This window comes from Jatropha curcas, chromosome 11 (assembly GCF_041381405.1).
Source record: "Jatropha curcas cultivar XTBG-Jc1 chromosome 11, XTBG_Jcur_1.0, whole genome shotgun sequence".
In the NCBI taxonomy this organism is placed as follows: Eukaryota; Viridiplantae; Streptophyta; class Magnoliopsida; order Malpighiales; family Euphorbiaceae; genus Jatropha; species Jatropha curcas.
Genome location: NC_143161.1, coordinates 4,888,399 through 4,907,941, shown reverse-complemented (window position 1 = coordinate 4,907,941; position 19,543 = coordinate 4,888,399). Strand labels below are relative to the sequence as shown.

The 19,543-nt window shown below is 35.7% G+C and overlaps 4 protein-coding genes across 4 annotated transcripts; 3 read left to right on the top strand and 1 right to left on the bottom strand.

Moving 5' to 3' along the window:
• Positions 1-733: 733 nt before the first annotated feature.
• Positions 734-5,196, top strand: LOC105634188 (transmembrane 9 superfamily member 2). Its single transcript, XM_012217008.4, has 7 exons — positions 734-997; positions 1,117-1,157; positions 1,435-2,020; positions 2,112-2,249; positions 2,361-2,517; positions 2,629-3,113; positions 4,622-5,196. The coding sequence occupies exons 1-7, from the start codon at positions 849-851 to the stop codon at positions 4,839-4,841; spliced, it is 1,776 nt and encodes a 591-aa protein (XP_012072398.1). The 5' UTR covers positions 734-848; the 3' UTR covers positions 4,842-5,196.
• A 1,941-nt stretch (positions 5,197-7,137) lies between these two features.
• On the top strand, positions 7,138-10,822 carry LOC105634187 (transmembrane 9 superfamily member 2). The gene is made up of 7 exons (XM_012217007.4): positions 7,138-7,386; positions 7,669-7,709; positions 8,037-8,622; positions 8,706-8,843; positions 8,954-9,110; positions 9,218-9,702; positions 10,273-10,822. Exons 1-7 carry the CDS (start codon positions 7,238-7,240, stop codon positions 10,490-10,492), a joined length of 1,776 nt encoding a protein of 591 aa, XP_012072397.1. The 5' UTR covers positions 7,138-7,237; the 3' UTR covers positions 10,493-10,822.
• A 424-nt stretch (positions 10,823-11,246) lies between these two features.
• LOC105634186 (uncharacterized) lies at positions 11,247-11,837 on the top strand. The gene has a single exon (XM_012217006.3). The coding sequence runs from the start codon at positions 11,365-11,367 to the stop codon at positions 11,791-11,793; it is 429 nt and encodes a 142-aa protein (XP_012072396.1). The 5' UTR covers positions 11,247-11,364; the 3' UTR covers positions 11,794-11,837.
• Positions 11,838-12,624: 787 nt separating this feature from the next.
• On the bottom strand, positions 12,625-18,723 carry LOC105634185 ((1S)-1,7-diacetoxy-luvungin A aldo-keto reductase). The gene is made up of 4 exons (XM_012217005.4): positions 18,126-18,723; positions 17,800-18,040; positions 13,075-13,257; positions 12,625-12,998 (listed from the first exon to the last, which is right to left on the bottom strand). Exons 1-4 carry the CDS (start codon positions 18,437-18,439, stop codon positions 12,774-12,776), a joined length of 963 nt encoding a protein of 320 aa, XP_012072395.3. The 5' UTR covers positions 18,440-18,723; the 3' UTR covers positions 12,625-12,773.
• Positions 18,724-19,543: the final 820 nt, after the last annotated feature.

Below are 19,543 nucleotides of genomic sequence, written 5' to 3'. Positions count from 1 at the left end.
TTAAATTTTTTTTAATTTTCATATAATTATATGCTACTTTTGTTCCATTCAAAAAAACATATGCTACTTTTGTTTAGATACATAATATAACCTTTCGCGTTATTGAACTTTTTTATATATTTCTTAATTTTATTATATTACGTGTACATGCTTCACTTTTATATTAATTAATAAAATAAACTTTGAGTAACCATATTTCGTAGTGCTTAATGTTAATTAGACGTTCTGCTTATATTTTCATCAAATCATTAAAAAATATTTATATGTTGTATTTTTTATTTTCAATTGCAATTCCAAGCCAATGAAATTTTTTATATTATTATTTAAAAACTCAAAATTATTATTGAAAGTAACATTTTTTTTGAAACAAATAAATTAAAGTCGAAACCTATATTTTTGATTTTAGAACGGAAAAAATTTAAATTTCAACTATAGAATTTTTTTTAAAAAAATTTATTATAGAAATTCGATTCTATGAAATTAAACATAAAAATTTCACAAAAATATATGGAATTTTCAAATCAATTTCATGAAATTAAATAATCCAACTTTTATAAAAGTTAATATATTTAATATCATATAAAACTTTCTAAATTTTGTGAGTTTGGTGAGGTCCAAAATAGATTTATTTAATTCAATTATTTTATCTGCGATTAGTGTAAAATTTACGTTATTAACTCATTAAAAAATTGCTTACACTTTACAATAAACAAGAAATGAGTAATGTAATAAATTATAGATCTAACCAGATGCGAACTATATAGCAACCATTTCAGTTGACCGACCTAGTCGCTCATTCTTTTCCAGTTCCAAAGAATTGAAACCAGGACAAGCCAAACGAATCCACCATGAAAGATCCCTTAACCACTCTGATTCTCGCGGTTTTAATAGCCTGTTCGGTAACCCACGTAAGATCAGACGGTTCCGATCACCGCTACAAGGAAGGCGACCCTGTCCCTCTCTACGCAAATAAGGTCGGCCCCTTTCACAACCCCAGGTAAATTCTAGATCTGGCTTTCCCATTTCTTGAAATTCAGTTTTATTTATTTTCTGTTTGTTTGTTTTGTGAACTGTGTAACGTTTAATTGATTTGGTTTGTTTGATTGATTTTTGCAGTGAAACTTATCGCTACTTTGATCTGCCTTTTTGTGTCCCAGGTTCTTACCTCTACTTGTTTATAGATTGTATTTTGTTATTGCTTGCTAATAGTTGAGCATAGATCTTTAATTTTTTTGCTACATTTACACTTGATCTTTATTTTTATCCCTTGCTTATTCTTGAGATTTTGGACTATAATGTCAAAGGATTCATATAGCCGATCCCAACTGGTTTGGGATTTAAGGCTTAGTTGTTGTTATTGTTTTGTACTTGATGAATCTAAGTTCTGAGATTTGTTCGTTTTGACAATTGGGTCAATTTGAAATTCAATGATAGATCATTTGAAAGAGAAAAAAGAAGCTCTTGGAGAGGTTTTGAATGGTGACCGTTTAGTTAGTGCTCCTTACAAACTTAACTTTAGAGATGAGAAGGTATCAGCAGTTGTTTGTCAGAAGAAGCTTACGCAAGAGGATGTTGCTCGGTTTAGATCTGCAATTGGTAAAGATTATTACTTCCAAATGTACTATGATGATTTGCCCATTTGGGGCTTCATTGGAAAGGTTGACAAAGAAGGCAAGGCTGATCCCAGTGAGTACAAGTACTTGCTTTACAAGCATATTCAATTTGATGTTCTTTACAATAAGGACCGTGTGATTGAAGTGAGTGTTCGTATGGATCCTCATTCATTGTTGGATCTCACTGAGGACAAGGAAGTTGATGCAGAGTTCCTTTACACTGTGAAGTGGAAGGAAACAGATACTCCCTTCGAGAAGAGAATGGATAAGTATTCAATGTCTTCATCTCTGCCACATCACTTAGAGATCCACTGGTTCTCCATTATAAATTCATGTGTGACAGTTCTCCTTTTGACTGGTTTCCTTGCTACAATCCTCATGCGGGTCTTGAAGAATGATTTCGTCAAGTAAGAATTATTGGTTTGTGAATTGCTGTTATAATTAACTCGTATGTTTGTGGATCTATTTTCCTTATACTACATGTGTGTTTATTTCAAGGTATGCACAAGATGAGGAAGCGGCTGATGATCAGGAAGAGACTGGATGGAAGTACATCCATGGTGATGTTTTCAGATACCCCAAATACAAATCTTTTTTTGCTGCAGCTCTTGGTTCTGGCACTCAGCTGTTCACCCTGTAAGGAACTGATCTATGGCATCTATTCTGAAGCATGATTTTTACTTTATTATGCTGCCACAACGACAATCGCTTATTTATTTATTTTTTTTTGTATTGTTGTGTTTCCAGTACTATATTTATTTTTATTCTTGCACTGGTTGGAGTGTTCTATCCATACAATCGAGGAGCTCTATTTACTGCCCTGGTGGTAATATATGCACTGACGTCTGGGATTGCTGGATATACTGCAACCTCGTTCTATTGTCAACTGGAAGGAGAGAACTGGGTATGTTTTTATGGATTTTGTTTGCAATACAGTTACCTCTCAGTTTTCATGGGAGTCTTTGGGAGTGGAACTCTTCAAAGTGAATTAAGTTGTTTATTTTCTGTGTTACAGGTGAGGAATCTTTTGCTGACAGGGTGTCTTTTCTGTGGACCTTTGTTCCTCACATTCTGCTTCCTTAACACTGTTGCCATTGTTTACAGTGCAACTGCAGCACTGCCTTTTGGCACTATTGTGGTAATAGTCCTTATATGGACATTAGTAACATCTCCACTACTTGTGTTGGGTGGTATTGCTGGCAAAAACAGCAAGGCTGAGTTTCAAGCTCCTTGTCGCACCACTAAATATCCTCGAGAGATCCCGCAATTGCCTTGGTACAGGAGTGCACTTCCTCAAATGGCAATGGCAGGTTTTCTACCATTTAGTGCCATATACATTGAACTGTACTATATTTTTGCCAGCGTTTGGGGTCACAGGATTTACACCATCTACAGCATCCTGTTTATCGTCTTCATCATTCTTCTGATTGTCACGGCATTCATAACTGTGGCTTTGACATACTTCCAACTTGCTGCTGAAGATCATGAATGGTGGTGGAGGTATCAGCTCTCTCTCTCTCTCTCTCTCTCTCATCATTTCATCCTTGTTGTTGACTTTTTGCGCTAGAGTTGAATATATTAAAAGTTAAATTAGTCTTATTACTTTTTCTTGTATACCTACCCGCCTTTTCTTTGCTGAAGAAAATCCTGCGTATTCTAATGCATGCTTCTTGTCCTTAGCTTCTTTGGTAAATGCAGATGACCGTTAGTTAATGGATGTTTTTTTTATCAAAATTTGCTAGAGTAGGAGACAGATTCATGTGAACAACTGGATGAAATATGAATGAGACGATAATGGTTATAAAACAATTTGGTTTTGCTGTCTTGATATTGAGTGATAAAAAACTTTCTTCAACAGATGATTGCTTTTGGATGTGGCAATAAAATCCTAGAACCTGTATGTATTTTTGATTCAAAATAATATAGCTGAAGCTTTAAACTTGTATCGACAGAAAAAAATGATTCAAACAAATATTATCTGAATTACATCCTTTAAATAGTTTTTCAAAATATTATCCTTGCAATAATTTTCTTGCATGTTCATGTGTCTATTATCCATTTAGGACTCTACCCAACTGCAGAAAATCTTTCTATGGTAATCTTTACTCAAATAATTTAAAGCATAATACCGATTATTTTCCTTCACTTCAAATCTTCTGTGATAGACTGCAGCATGATACCGACTATCTGAACAATGTAGAAAAAATAAGTGTTCCCTTTTAGGGGTTAAAGGAGCAACGGGGGTGGGTTCAATGAGGTTGAGCTGTTCATTAAGTAATGCGAGGAAGAATTTGATAGAGGTATGAGAAGACCTTTGGTTTTTTTTTTTTTTTTTTTTGGGGGGGGGGGGGGTTGTTGGATCTTTTGTGATTTGTGGTCTACGTCATGTGAATGGTGGTGCAAGGGAAGGTGGTATGGAACCCTTAGGATTCCTTAAGAAGAAGGTCGAGGGAGATTATAAACTCCAAAAGGGAGTTAAAATGTTGAATGTCTTTAGAAAGAGGGACAAGGGAGTCATCTAATCAAATGATGCCTAACCAAATGATATAGCATCCCCTAGAATTCACATGGCTAATAGTCCACTAGAAAAAGTTAAGGGGACAAGTGTTTCTATTACTGGAAAAATTATGTTTGACAATCTATAATTCCTGTTGAACTGTTATCTTCCACTGAAATTGGTGTGATATGCCTACATATCTCCTCCTGGGTTATCTTGCACGGAAAATGGTGTGTTATGCCTATGTTTCTCTTCCTGGATTGCTTAAGCTCCTTGCATACCATATAAAATCCTATATTGTTATCATCTTCTACTTTCTAAATCAAAATTCACTTTCAGTCTATCATGTTCTTGATTATTACTTTATATTGTAAGGATATCAACCTTCTCTTAGTTTTTGCTTAATTTCGAATAGAGTTAAATAGGTTCTCATTGTTTTTCCAAGTTGGTAAAACCTGTAATATTCTCATATAAGTATGCATGGGGCTGAACTTGCTTTTTATTGTCACAGGTCTTTTCTCTGTGGTGGATCAACTGGGCTGTTTATCTATGCATACTGCTTGTATTACTATTATGCACGGTCCGATATGTCTGGCTTCATGCAAACCTCTTTCTTCTTTGGGTACATGGCCTGCATATGCTACGGCTTCTTTCTCATGCTTGGGACAGTGGGTTTCCGTGCCTCGCTGTTTTTCGTTCGTCACATATACAGGTCAATCAAGTGTGAGTAACAGGTTGGTTCTTCCGCTTCTGTTCCATGTACTCTGAGAGAGAAAGATCTATGATTTTTGTTAGAAGTGAGGCTGGAGACTGCATCGGCTCATCAGGAGTTAATGAAAAGCAAACTTAGACCTCAAGCATGCCTATTGACATTTTGGGTGCCTGCAATTATCTGACATATAAAAAGAGTGAATAATGCGAGTGCCCCTTAGCTTGTAGAAAACTTCTGCCCTTCTCTTATATGTGCTTTGAGAACTATATCTATTTTATTTTCAGGTTACTTATTCATGTAAAACACAATTATTTTGTCAGAGTTCTTATCAAATTTCTACAGAAGTAATATAAGAGTAGAAATGCTTCTCTAAATATAGTATGTGAGAAACCGTGTTGAGATCTCTCAGTCGCACACTCACCAATTGCATTGAAAATCAATGAGACTATACTTGATTAGCGATGTGTACTTATATATTTTTTGCTGAAGATATTATGTTTGCTGTGATCTTTAAGCAGAATAATTACAAATATTACTAATTATGAGCCTATTAGTATAATCTATTGACAGGCAGGCAATTTAACCTGGGATTGATTACCCTATGTTTGGCCAAGGGATCATTTCACTTACATGGAAAACCAGTTTAAGAAAAAGAACCCCGCTTACAAATACAAGGTGAAAAAAGCAATGTTACCATATTAAATAATTGCCGGCACAATGTTATTATCGCTAATACTTTCGTTGCTAGCTTTTAATATTTGATAAATTAATTAGTCTTGAATTGGAGATAATCATAAGTTTCCTCCTGCAAAAAAAAAAAAAAAAAAGTTAATTATAAATTTAACAGATGAATTAATTTTTCTTAGATAAATCCAGATTTTTAGTGATAATTATCTGCTAGATAGAGTAAAATAATCATGAAAAATCTCCAGGCCAGCTAACTTTTATCTTTCTTTCTTTTTTTTTTTTTGGTTTGTCATTGAGCAACCGGCTACCAGTACCACTGGTCGCTTTCCTTTTCTTTTCGTTCAACTGTCCATACTGTTCATGTACACATTGCTTTGAAGTAGAGTAACCATAGAAAACACCCTTCTATCCGCTAAACAGGCTACAGCTGCAACCTTTTCTCATAATCTTTTATGATTAGATTAATAAAATATATTCAAATTGATAACTGGTACAAGTAGGGGCGGCTACGGTTCCAGAACCGGCGGTTCCGGTTTCAAATTTTTTGGAACTGGAATCGAACAAAAAATTTTCGGTTCTTGTTCTGATTTCGATTCCTTAACGGTTTCAAAACTGACAGTTTAGATCGATTTTTCAGCGAATCGCATAATTTTAAATTTTAAATTTTGAAGACCGGTTTTCAAATTTTAAAAAATTTGTGAAAGTTATTTCTAAAAAAAAATACACCTAAAAAATCAAAAAATGCTTCAATTAAATTTATTTTTTTTAAAGGCTTGAACTTAATTATTTTTTTTAAAAAAAGTCTTCAGCTGAATTTATTTTTTGTTTAAAAAAGTTTGAACATAATTTAAAAAAAAAGGGGGCTTGAACTCCAATCTTTCCCTTGCCTTACTAGAATTTGAGTTTCCTCCACTTGCCATTATATGAAAATAATATATAATTTAGAAAATTGAATAAAAAAATTAGAGAGAATAATAAGAGAGATCGTAGAATAGAGAAAAATAATATAGAGTAGAGTGTAGTATAGCGTAGAGAGAGTAGAGATTTTTTTGTGAGGAATTTGTAAATGAAATGAAATGATGTATTTATAATAAATCCAAAAAATTATTTTTCCAAAAATACCCTTAAAACTAGCTGTTATGTAGCCGTTTATGGTTGTTGGGAGGGGTAATTAAAAGATTTCACAACAAAATTTAAAAAAAAAAACTGACAGTTTCTAACTGCTAGAATCGCCGGTTCGAACCGGCCGAAAAACCGGCGGTTTCTTCCGGTTTTGACCGGTTTGTGGAACCGCCGGTTCGCGGTTCCAACAATACTATAACCGAAAATCTCCGGTTCCGGTTCCGGTTCCAGGAACCGTAATAGGTACAAGTTGATTAACTGCTAATTCCATTAATTATATTTTACAAATTTTCTTTAATTTATTTGTATTAATATTACATTAACTTTATAAAAACAATTAATATTTTTATTTGATCATTTCATTTATAATTACGTAACAATAATAAATAAAATGAATATTACTATAAAAAACTTAATTAATATATTTTCCGGAGCATTCACAAATGGACACGTACAAATTCCAAAAGAAATGAAATTGTTAAGAAAAATAAATAAATAAAAGAGCCACTGTATGTATTTGCTCGTAATCAGATATCTCTCTCTGCACTATTTCTCGTCCATTCAACTTACAGAGAAGAGAAAAGGAGAGAGAAGTAGCAGAGAATCATGAAAAATTCTTTGAACATTCCTGTTTTTGTGGTTGCAATCGCCTGTTTTGTAACTCACGTGAGATCGGACGCCTCCGATCACCGTTACAAGGACGGCGATCCTGTTCCTCTCTACGCCAACAAGGTCGGCCCTTTTCACAATCCTAGGTAAATTTCGAGATCTGGCTTTCGATTTACATTGTACATTTTCATTTTTTATTAAATTCTTAAGGCCTTATTTGGTTCCTCATTGAAAGAAGAAATTAGAGGTTTTAATATTGGAAACTAAAATTAAAAAAATGCCAAAGTTATCCTTATTAATCCTGCTTCTGGACATCGATGTAGAGTGTGATGGTTTTCTTAATTTATTTTTCTTCTCTTTTATTTTAGTAAAATGGTGATATTTAATTGAGTTGCTGATAAATTTTATTTTGTTGTTTGAACTTTCAGTGAAACATATCGCTATTTCGATCTGCCATTCTGTGTTCCAGGTTCCTATCTTTTTATTATGTTTCAATTGCATTTATGCATTCGAAAGGAAATCTTTGAATTTTGATTGGAAGCTACTTGCATTTTATCATTTTAGAGCGGACCTAATAGCAATATATTGTGAAGAAAGAAGTAAAGAAAAAGGAAGAGATTAGGAAGTTTTGATTTCCAGTTTAGGTTGTTTTTGGTGATATGTTTTATAATAGAAGACCTTGAAGCTAAAAATAGGGCATTGCAAGGAGTTATACACCTTCGGGATCAAGTTTTATTGCTATTTGAAAGAACTTTTTGCCAATTTATATTTTTGATTGAGTGAATTTTAATGGCAGATCACCTGAAGGAGAAAACAGAAGCTCTTGGTGAGGTATTGAATGGAGATCGTCTAGTCAGTGCTCCCTACAAACTCAACTTTCGAGATGAGAAAGACACAGCAGTTGTTTGTAGGAAGAAGCTCACAAAGGAAGAAGTTGCTAAGTTTCGATCTGCAGTTGACAAAGACTATTACTTCCAAATGTATTATGATGATTTGCCCATTTGGGGTTTCATTGGAAAGGTTGACAAAGAAGGCAAAGCCGATCCGAGTGACTACAAATACTTTCTTTACAAGCACATCCAATATGATATTCTCTACAATAAGGACCGTGTTATTGAAGTAAGCAACCGAATGGATCCTCATTCGCTGTTGGATTTGTCGGAGGACAAAGAAGTTGATGCAGAATTCCTTTATACTGTAAAATGGAAGGAAACGGACACTCCATTTGAAAAGAGAATGGATAAGTACTCGCTTTCATCTTCGCTGCCACATCACTTGGAAATTCACTGGTTCTCTATTATAAACTCGTGTGTGACAGTTCTCCTATTGACTGGTTTTCTTGCTACAATTCTCATGCGGGTCTTGAAAAATGACTTCATGAAGTAAGGTTCATTTGCAAATCATGGGTATAGTTCATTGGTATATATGTGAATGTATTTTTATAAGATATTTATATTTGTTCAAGGTATGCACAAGATGAGGAAGCAGCTGATGATCAGGAAGAGACTGGATGGAAGTACATTCATGGTGATGTGTTTAGGTATCCAAAGTACAAATCTTTGTTTGCTGCTGCCCTTGGTTCTGGCACCCAGCTGTTCACACTGTAAGGAATCTATTGACAAATTATATTCTAATGCACGATGTTGACTTTATCATGTTGTTAACTATTGGCTATATTGATTAATCATATAATTTTTTTTTATGCGCTTACAGCACCATATTTATTTTTATGCTTGCCCTTGTTGGTGTATTTTATCCATACAATCGTGGAGCTCTTTTTACTGCTTTGGTGGTCATATATGCCCTTACTTCTGGGATTGCTGGATATACTGCAACCTCTTTCTATTGTCAGCTTGAAGGAAAGAACTGGGTATGCTTTTAAGGCTTTTGCTTGCTGCAGAGTTAACTATTAATATGACATTTTCAAGAGCAAAATTCTTCTGGTGAACTAATTTTCTCCTTTTTTAACATTGACAGGTGAGGAATCTTTTGCTGACAGGTTGCCTTTTCTGTGGGCCTCTGTTCCTCACTTTCTGCTTCCTTAACACCGTAGCCATTGTTTACAGTGCAACTGCAGCACTGCCTTTTGGCACTATTGTAGTAATAGTCCTTATATGGACATTAGTGACATCTCCATTGCTTGTGTTGGGTGGTATTGCTGGCAAAAATAGCAAGGCTGAGTTTCAAGCTCCCTGTCGCACCACTAAATATCCTCGAGAAATCCCACAATTGCCATGGTACAGGAGTGCTCTTCCTCAGATGGCAATGGCTGGTTTTCTGCCTTTTAGTGCTATCTACATTGAGCTATACTACATTTTTGCCAGTGTTTGGGGTCACAGGATTTACACTATCTATAGCATCCTTTTCATTGTCTTCATTATTCTTTTGATTGTCACGGCTTTCATAACCGTGGCTTTGACATACTTCCAACTTGCTGCTGAAGATCATGGATGGTGGTGGAGGTACATAAGTTTTGCCCTGTTACTTTTCACCCTTTTGTTGATTTTTTTCCTTCACTATTTTATCTGTTGAAAGTTTTGGTGATATTCTGATTCTTCTTATTTGGTCTAGTAGGTCTATGTTTGCCCTACCCTATAGTAAAGATTACTGGCACTTTTATTATTTGATTCTGAAATATTAGTTATAGATGGGTTTTACAAATGTTGTCAATCAACCTCTCAGTCTATCACACTTCTGAATATTTAATGAAGACTTTTCTCATGTTTAATATATTTAATTTAATAGTCAAGAAGATAAGTCTTTTAAGGGACTGAGAATAAGCTTTCCATATTGGAATTTATCGGGAGTCCCCAACTGCAGTTTTCAGTGTGTTGTGCCTGTCCATTACCATATCATTACCTTTACCGGGAGCTATGTTCATTATTCAGACAATCTTATCATCCTTTATTATTACTTTTATATTCTTAGGTTGCCAATCTTCTACTTGTATTTTATAAAGGTTATCATACTGTTTTTTGAATTGGTAGATGTGGTTCTTGTCACTGTTTTGAAGATGTTCGGATTTTTCACAGGTCTTTTCTCTGTGGCGGATCGACTGGGCTATTTATTTATGCTTACTGCTTATATTATTACTATGCGCGGTCTGATATGTCCGGCTTCATGCAAACCTCTTTCTTCTTTGGGTACATGGCTTGCGTATGCTATGGCTTCTTTCTCATGCTTGGGACAGTGGGTTTCCGTGCCTCCCTGCTCTTTGTTCGACACATATACAGGTCGATTAAGTGTGAATAGATGGCTGGTTCGTCTTTTCATTGCAATTAATGCCATCAGAGAAAGATCTATAATTTTTGTTAGAACTTAGGCTGGAGACTAAATTGGCTGTATCAGGAGTGACGGGAATGGAGGAAGAAGCTTTGGTCTTTTCTGATCTCTTTTTACATGTTGGCTTTAGATGTTAGGAACCTTTCTGACATTCTTGGTATATGTAATTATCAATACACAAAATGTGAAAAGTGTCTGTACTGTTACTCTGCGTATACCTTTAGTTTGTAGAAGCAGCACTCTTTTTCAACAATCTCTTTTGCAAAACACTTTAAGAATGAAATCTATTTTTCGGATTAATGTTCTTGTTCCTTTTGTTAGGACTATCAAATTTCCTCAGAACTGACGTGTAAATTGCATATTCTACGAGTATCAACATTGCAAGCTCATGGAAAATACCTTTTATTGTCTAAAAATAGATAATTTTATTGCACTGGAAAAGAACTGTCATGAATCTCCCTTCAACTTCTGTCATGTATAAATAATTTGTTGGACAGTATTTTATTAGTTTAAATTTATAATTAAGTTTAATTTAAAATCTACAAATACATTTTATATAATTAATAAATTAATAATATAGCCATTTATAAATGGAGCTTCAAAAGATACATTTTTAGCACCTAAACCAGCAACCAGAGACAATGCTTCGCTGGGCTGGGCTGGGCTGGGCCTATAAGACCCACCGTCATCACAGAGGCGGCAAATAAATTGAAGGAAGGGTATTATGGTAGTTGGGTTCACCCTAATCCCTTTGTTCTCCTATAAAATGGGAGCGATCTCTCCCCACTTTTTGCGATCGACGCTTGGAGCATTCCCTTGTTGTCGCTCTAAATCTTTGTACGATGGAGAAACAGGTTCGTTATGGTGAATTAGATCTTACTGGTATAAACGATGCCGAGATTGCTGGATACCTTAATGGGAAGAAGGAAATTCAATTTAGAAAGCTCATGTGGGAACTGTTGAACAGAGATCGGTCTAGAAAGGGAAAGCGACCGCAAAAGGCTCTTAAATCTAAGAAGAAAGAAGGTCTGGCCAACAAAGCTGTTAAAATCGATGGAGATTTGAGCGAGAACATGAAGAGGACGAGAGTCAGTTGTAAGATTAACTATGATGCTTTAAAGAAACTTATGGAGGAGGAGACAAAGGAGAAATCGACAAGTCCTGAAATGAGGGAAGAGGGTGAATATGCTGCTGGAGATGATTATAAGGATATGTATAATGATGAGAATTGTGAAGAGGATGATTTTGATTATGAGAGTTATAAGTACTGATTGTTAACAGAGAAAAATTAATCCATTTTTTTGTGAGTTTCTTATTTTCTTTTGAATGATTATTTTTTCTACTTAAAACGAATTTGAGAAATATTTAATGGACACTTCTCTTCAAAAAAAAATAATATTTAATGGACACTAACATGTTTGGTATTCATTTTCCTCCATTTATAAATTGAAAAAGAAATTATAATGCATAGAAGAAAGATTTGCTGGAAAACATTTTGTGTTCTATTAATTAATAAAATACAAGTATGTGAATTCTTAATGAATTTTTTTTCAAGAAAATCTTGGGGTTTAGGACTTTGATGAAGCCTTGTAGCTTTTCCTAGTTTGGTCTATATCAGCAATTCAATAAAGAATACCTTTTGATCTCTTATCCTTCTTTTACAGCAAAGATAACCTCTGAACTGGTGAAACTGCCAATTTGAAGCTCTGAACTAGTGAAACTGCCAAGTGCCAATTTGATACTTGGAACTGAAAGCCAAGCTATTATTAATCTTGGCTTCCTGCCCTTTCTTTTCGCATTTCAGGATTGCTATAACGGTAGTTATTTTAGTTATCTATGTATGGTTGGTCGAGTGAAAATGTAACATGGTGAAGGAAATTTACAACTCAACGCGCAGCTAGCACTTTTACAGGGAGTCTTGCAGATCCTAATCCTGTAGTAATATTATTAATAAAATAATTTGGTTGTGAGCATTTTGTGGAAAATCATTAACATTAACTTAGTAATATTATTAATAAAATTAATAATATAGCCATGTGTATGTAACTGGAGCTTCCACAGCAGTAGGAACTAATCATTAAAGCAGAATAATGAGATATGTGTTCAGTTAAAATTGTTTATTCCAATTATTATTACCCACGTTAATTATTTAATACAAATTACTCGTATGTATATATGTATATGTCTCCTCACAAACAAGAAAGCCCACAAAGGGGTTGATTATTATTGTTGAAAAGGAAAATTAGTAGTATTAAATTTCTCCATCCCAGAACTCAAAGGGGGACTTGTATGGGCCTTCATTTGAGATAAAATACTCACAAAGATGACCTCTGCTTTGTGGAATTTGATCAATCATGTCCAACTCTTCCTTACTTAGCTCCCAATCAAATATCATCAAGTTCTCTTTCATTCTTTCCTTGTTAAAGCTTTTGACCGCGACGCTAACACCTTGCTCATACACCCATCTCAAACACACCTGATTATGTATGCACCCAGTTAGAGCTCATATATAGCTTTCATAATAATATGAACATGACCAACAAATCAATTACCTGAGCCACTGACTTTCCTCTAGCAGTGGCAATCTGTTTCAAGACATCACATTCCATAGGTCTACGATCAATTTGCCAAGGAGTCCCTTTGGTTCCCAATGCAGAGTATGCTGTTATATGAATACCCTTTTCTTTACATAATTTCCTTAGCTCCTTCTGTTGCCAATAAGGATTCATCTCTACCTTATTAAAACATAACAAAAGTATATTAGCAGATAATATGAAAAAGCTCCAACTCATAGCTAATAAAATCAACAGTTCAATTGGTTGATACTTCTATCAGCCATCAACAGCTGTTAAAAAGCTTATCAAATGCCTGCAACCTAACTGTAAGGTACAAGAATGTTCCTTAGCTCCTTCTGTTGCCAATAAGGGTTCATCTCTACCTTATTAAAACATAACAAAAGTATATTAGCAGATAATATGAAAAAGCTCCAACTCATAGCTAATAAAATCAACAGTTCAATTGGTTGATACTTCTATCAGCCATCAACAGCTGTTAAAAAGCTTACCAAATGCCTGCAACCTAACTGTAAGGTACAAGAATGTTCGGCATCAGCTCTGATACCAGTTTTTGGGTATCAGCTCTGATACCACTCGTTAGGTACCGGCAATAAAGTTACGAGAATAATTACGGCAGCGGAATAATAGAAATGGGAACACAGAAATTTACATAGTTCACCCTCAACTGTTTAGGGCTACGTTCACAGGACAAAATCCGAATATTTCTTCTACTATTAAAAATTAGTAGGCTTACAAAGAGAGTAATACAAAATAGTGGCACTCAAAGTATTTCCCAAAAACACCCCAAAATAATTTTCTCACTATTTTTCTCTCCCCTAGTTTTAGGAACCCTTCCTAAAACTAGATAACCTCTCTACATTTTTTTTTCTTCTTCTTCTACCATGTATTTTTGTGTTGTGCTGCATCTGCCTCTATTTATAGGCAGGTTAACGCGTACGAACGCATTTAATGAGCCGTGTACAACTCTGGTTCCTTCTTTTTCAAATAACATGTTTTTCTCCTTTTTTTTTCTTTTTCAAATTGTGTGTGGGTCCCAATTGAGTGGGCACCGCCACACCAATAACAAACCACCAAAAAATAAACATGTGGGTCCCACTTGAGTGGGTACACCACAGTAAATCTCCCCATACACACTCAAGTGGGGACGTTAGCCATACTCTCTATCATCCCTGCAGCTAGTCGACAATATTCAAACTTGTTTTTTGGAAGAATCTTCGTTAACATATCTGATCCATTTTCATCTGTATGGATCTTCGCAAGTTGTAACTGCTTCATCTCCAGTACATCCCTGATCCAATGATATCTAACATCAATATGCTTTGACCTTGAATGAAAGGAGGAATTCTTCCCAAGATGAATCGCACTCTGGCTATCGCAGAATATCAAATATCATTCTTGATGAATTTCGAGTTCATTCAAGAACTTCTTCATCCACAGCAACTCATTGCAAGCTTCTGTTAATGCTATGAATTCTGCCTCAGTTGTTGATAAAGCAACACATTTCTGTAATCTGGACTGCCACGACACGGCTCCCCCTGCAAATGTGATCAGATATCTTGATGTAGACTTTCTCGAGTCGACATCCCCAGCCATATCTGCATCGGTATAACCGACTAATACTGGCTTCTCATCTCCAAAGCATAAACATACTTTGGTTGTACCTCGAAGATACCTGAAAATCCATTTCACTGCAGCCCAATGTTCCTTTCTAGGATTTTAAAGAAACCGACTTACTACTCCAACTGAGTGAGCAATATCTGGCCGTGTACAAACCATGGCATACATCAAGTTTCCAACTGTTGAAGCGTATGAAACCTTTTCCTTTTCTTCCTTCTCTCCATCAGTAGAAGGGCAGTGTTTAGAACTTAATTTAAAGTGATTCGTAAGAGGACAACTCACCGCTTTAGCGTTTTTCATTCTAAACCTTTAAAGTACTTTCTCAATGTACTTCTCATGTGACAACCATAATTTCTTGGCTCTTCGATCTTCATGCCAAGAATTTGCTTTGCGGGTCCCAAGTCTTTCATGGCAAAAGACTTACTTAGCTGTTTCTTCAAGCTAGAATTCTGACCAACAATCAACATATCATCCACACAGAGCAAAAACAATATATTCATCATCAGAGAATAGAAACACAATGATCTGAAGTAGTCTTTCTGTAGCCATGCTCCCCCATAACAAACTCAAGCTTCTTGTACCACTGTCTCAGTGCTTGCTTCAAGCCATACAGGCTCTTCTTCAGTTTGCAAACACAATCCTCTTTTTCTACGAAACCCTCTGGTTGCTCCATGTATATTTCTTCTTCCAAATCTCCATATAGGAAGGTAGTCTTTCCATCCATTTGCTCGATTTCCAGATCAAAACTGGCGGCCATTCCTAGCACTGTTCGAATGGATGTCATTTTCACAACTGGTGAAAAGATCAAAATCAATACCTTTTCTTTGATTGAATCCTTTTACAACCAGTCTAGCTTTGAATCGTGGTTGGGAGCTGTGTTCTTCCTGCTTGATCCTAAACACCCACTTGTTCTTCAAAACTTTCTTGCCTTTCGGCAACTTCATCAGCTCAAATGTTTCATCCTCATGCAAGGACTTCATTTCATCTTGCATGGCTTCAATCCAGTTCCTGTTGTGTTCATTTCCATAGCTTCTTCAAAGCTTTCGGTTCTCCCCCGTCAGTCATTAGTACATACCCATTGACTGGATATCTAGTAGATGATTGTCAGACTCTACTAGATCTTCTTAATGTTTGAGAACCTTCCGGTGCTGGTGGTTGAACATGAACGCCATAATCTTCATCCGGTTCATTTTCATTAGGAACTTCTGGATTTTCTAACTCTGGCACTTTTTCTTGTGGAACATTTTCTTCATCTCCAATTTGTCTGCGTTCTATTGGAGGGACTCTCTGTATGTCTATTGAGTCTTCATCAGATCTATTGGCACTCTGCTTCAATATCTTCAATAGTCTGATCTTCAACAAATACAGCATCACGATTTCTGATAATCGTCTTCTGGATTGGGTTATAAAACCTATAGCCACATTGGTCTTGACCATAGCTAATGAATACACACCATCTAGTCTTGACATCAAGCTTAGACCGTTCATCCTTCGGGACATGTACCCAAACACCCACAAATGATCATAGGAAACATTCTTTCCTAACCATACTCTCTCTGGAGTATCATACTGTAGAGGGAAACAGATTGAACGGTGAACTACTGTGAGTAACGCTTCACACCAAATCTTTTAGACAACTTTGCATGTGAGAGTAAACATCTGACTCTCTCCATCAAATTTATGTTCATCCTCTCAGTGAAACCGTTCAGTTGCGGCGTCTTGGGAGGTGTTGTTTGATGTCGAATGCCATGCTTTTTACAGAAAGCATCAAATGGCCCAGTGTATTCTCCACCATTATCTGTCCTAATACACTTCAGCTTCTTGCCTGTCTGTCTCTCAACCAGGTTTAGAAGACTTCAATGTGTATACCCAGGTCTTTCTAGAATGGCCATCGATAAATGTCACAAAATATCGATTTCCACCATATGACATCATCAATGGTCCACACTAATCTGAATGAATCAGATCTAATACATTCTTCATTCTAGAAGGAGGGGTAATCTTGAAAGCTACTCTGTTTAGCTTTTCCGCCATACAATCAAGACACTTGTCTAGGTGAACTTCATCCGATCCAGGTAATACGTTCCTTCTTGCCAAAGTTTTCTTACTCATGTGGCGTAGTCGTTTATGCCACAATTTAACTGTACTGTCATTCTCCGCTACACTCAAAGTGTCTTGTGAGAGTTTCGCATGCATCACGTATAGTTTTCGATCTCTAGCTACCACAAATGAACCTTTTGTGAGCTTCCACTGACCATTTCTGAAGGTGCTACAGAAACCTTCATTATCAAATCTACCAATCGAGATTTGGATGCATGCTCGAAAGCCCATTCCTCGTCAGTCTTCTCTTTCGATTTAGTTCAACTAAACACAGACAAATGCATTTTGATTACCATAAGGAGATATCTCATTTCTCCATATATGGTAATTCCCGCTATTTAGACTGATCATTTTGCTTGTCCATTTTGACTTGCGCAGAAAATCATCACCAACATAAACCGTATACGTGAATAGTGACTATGAATAGTAACAGTATACTCTGAAGTAACTGTATGCATAAACAGTAACTGTACACGTAAATAACACTATGCGTAAACAGTGCTGGGCTTACTTCAAAGGGACTCAGCAATAGTAACGCCAATAGTACTGTTCACATCAACTTTGAGTTACTATTTTACTATTCATCACTAAGTTGATTCTGCACGTCTTTTCGAGCGGACGGCACCAATTGACTCGTCGCTATATATTTATTTTCAAAATATATCCACGGATCCGGTACCATTATCTGACCAGCTGGACCTACCGAAACTTTCAGTTCTGATACCACTTGTTCAGCATCAGCTCTAATACCAGTTTTTGGGCATCAGCTCTGATACCACTTGTTAGATACCGGGGATAAAGTTACAAAAATAATTACAACAGCGAAATAATAGAAATAAAAACACAGAAATTTATGTGGTTAACCCTCGATTGATTTCTTCTTTGAGTGGGTACACCACAGCGAAGAATTAGCTAAACCAAACGCCCGATAAATAATGTTAACGCAACCATCGCAAGCCCAGATGCAAAGAAAAATGAACTTACTTGATTGAGTGCCGGAGGGATTGTTGCAGTGGCAAGTAACTTGTCAATCTTCTTGCAAGTAAAATTGCTGACTCCTATTGCTTTTGTGAGGCCAAGATTTTGGCATTCTTCCATAGCCTTCCAAACAGACTCAAAATCCATCAAAACAATATCATCTGGCTTAAACGGGAATTGGGTTTCTGATTTCAAACTCACTGGAAAGTGAATTAGAAACAGATCAAGGTACTCCGTTCCAAGATTCCTGCACCCGTTAATACCACAATCACCAAAAAAGAATTTACAATTCGCTTAATTAATAAAAAAACCATGAATTGTAGAGTGCTAACCGGAGAGTCTCTCGCAGAGCCGGAAGAACGAGATGAGAGTGAGCGTTATTGGAAAAGAGCTTAGAAGTGATAAAGAGGTCATCCCGTGATTTGATTAGGTCGCGTTGCAGAGCTTCAGCTATAGCGTCGCCGAGAGGCTTCTCGGACTGGTAAATAGCAGCAGTATCGAAGTGTCTGTAGCCAACTTCAATTGCATTAACAACAGATTGTTTCACTGAATCATAATCGCCAAACGGAAAATCAGCAGTTCCAAAACCTATAATTGGAATTTTTTGGCCACTTGAGCCGATGCTTGCCTCTGGAATTCCCTCCATTCTCTGCTACTTTTTCCCCCTTTGTTCTTTGGCTTGCTAATTTTTCTTCTGAGGATGGATTATTGTACGACTAAATATTAACCGTTCGGAGGTTTCAGCTTTTAATTTGAGGACGTGGGAAAGCTTTGCTTTGTCCGGTGGAAACTTTTCTGCAAATTGGGAATGGCAAAAATAAATAGCAAGATAAAAATCTATTAACTATGGCAACACCGAAACAGTTTTCTAAGGCCAAACAAGATGTTGACTTGACAACAGCTTCCTTGGTGCCGTGGCGCTTAGTGCTCTTAACTCAGCTTTATTATTTTTCATGAATTAATTTTTACATGAAAGCTCTAGAATATTTGAATGTTGAGTGAATTTATGGTAAAAAACCTAAATTCTGCCAGAAATAGACAAATTTCTTTAAATCATGGAAGTTAGTATTGACTTCTTGTAAAAAGCTTTTGTAATGTTGCTATAGAAAAGCAATCTTAGCAATGAAAGAAAATGAGATTAAAATGTGAAAGCCAAAAGCTTGGAGAGGAAAGGGATATTTTGTAAGAACATTAATTTATGTGGAAAAATGAAGAAGAAAGGACAAAAAAAAAAAAAAAAGAAAAAAAAATTGTATTTGAAGGTACTTTGTTTTTTCTACTCTAAATTCTGCTATATTCATTTCTTTGTTTTATCTCCTCCTTTCAATCTCCAACACGAGCATATAGATAAATTCGAGCTTCAAAAGAAGCGTGTGCCATCTCTATTTCAGCATAAGTTCTTTAAGCACCATGTATTTGAAAAAGTGGAGCCAAATGGATAAACCCTCGGATAAAATAGGGATGTTTCTTAATCGCATAAAATGTAATTTCTAAATTTTTATATCTATAATATATATAATCATGAAAACAAAAATCCACAATAATTCTTGTCCATTGAATTTTGATGGCTATGATTGCGAATTCCGCAAGTGCATGGCCATACAAGTAATATAGTGAAAAAAAATTGTCAAATCCATAGGATTGGGAAATAGATTATTAATCCCAATAGATTATTAATTTTTATGTTTAACAATTATCAAGAAAACCGTAAATATTTGGCAACATTAAATAAAATTAATAACTACATATT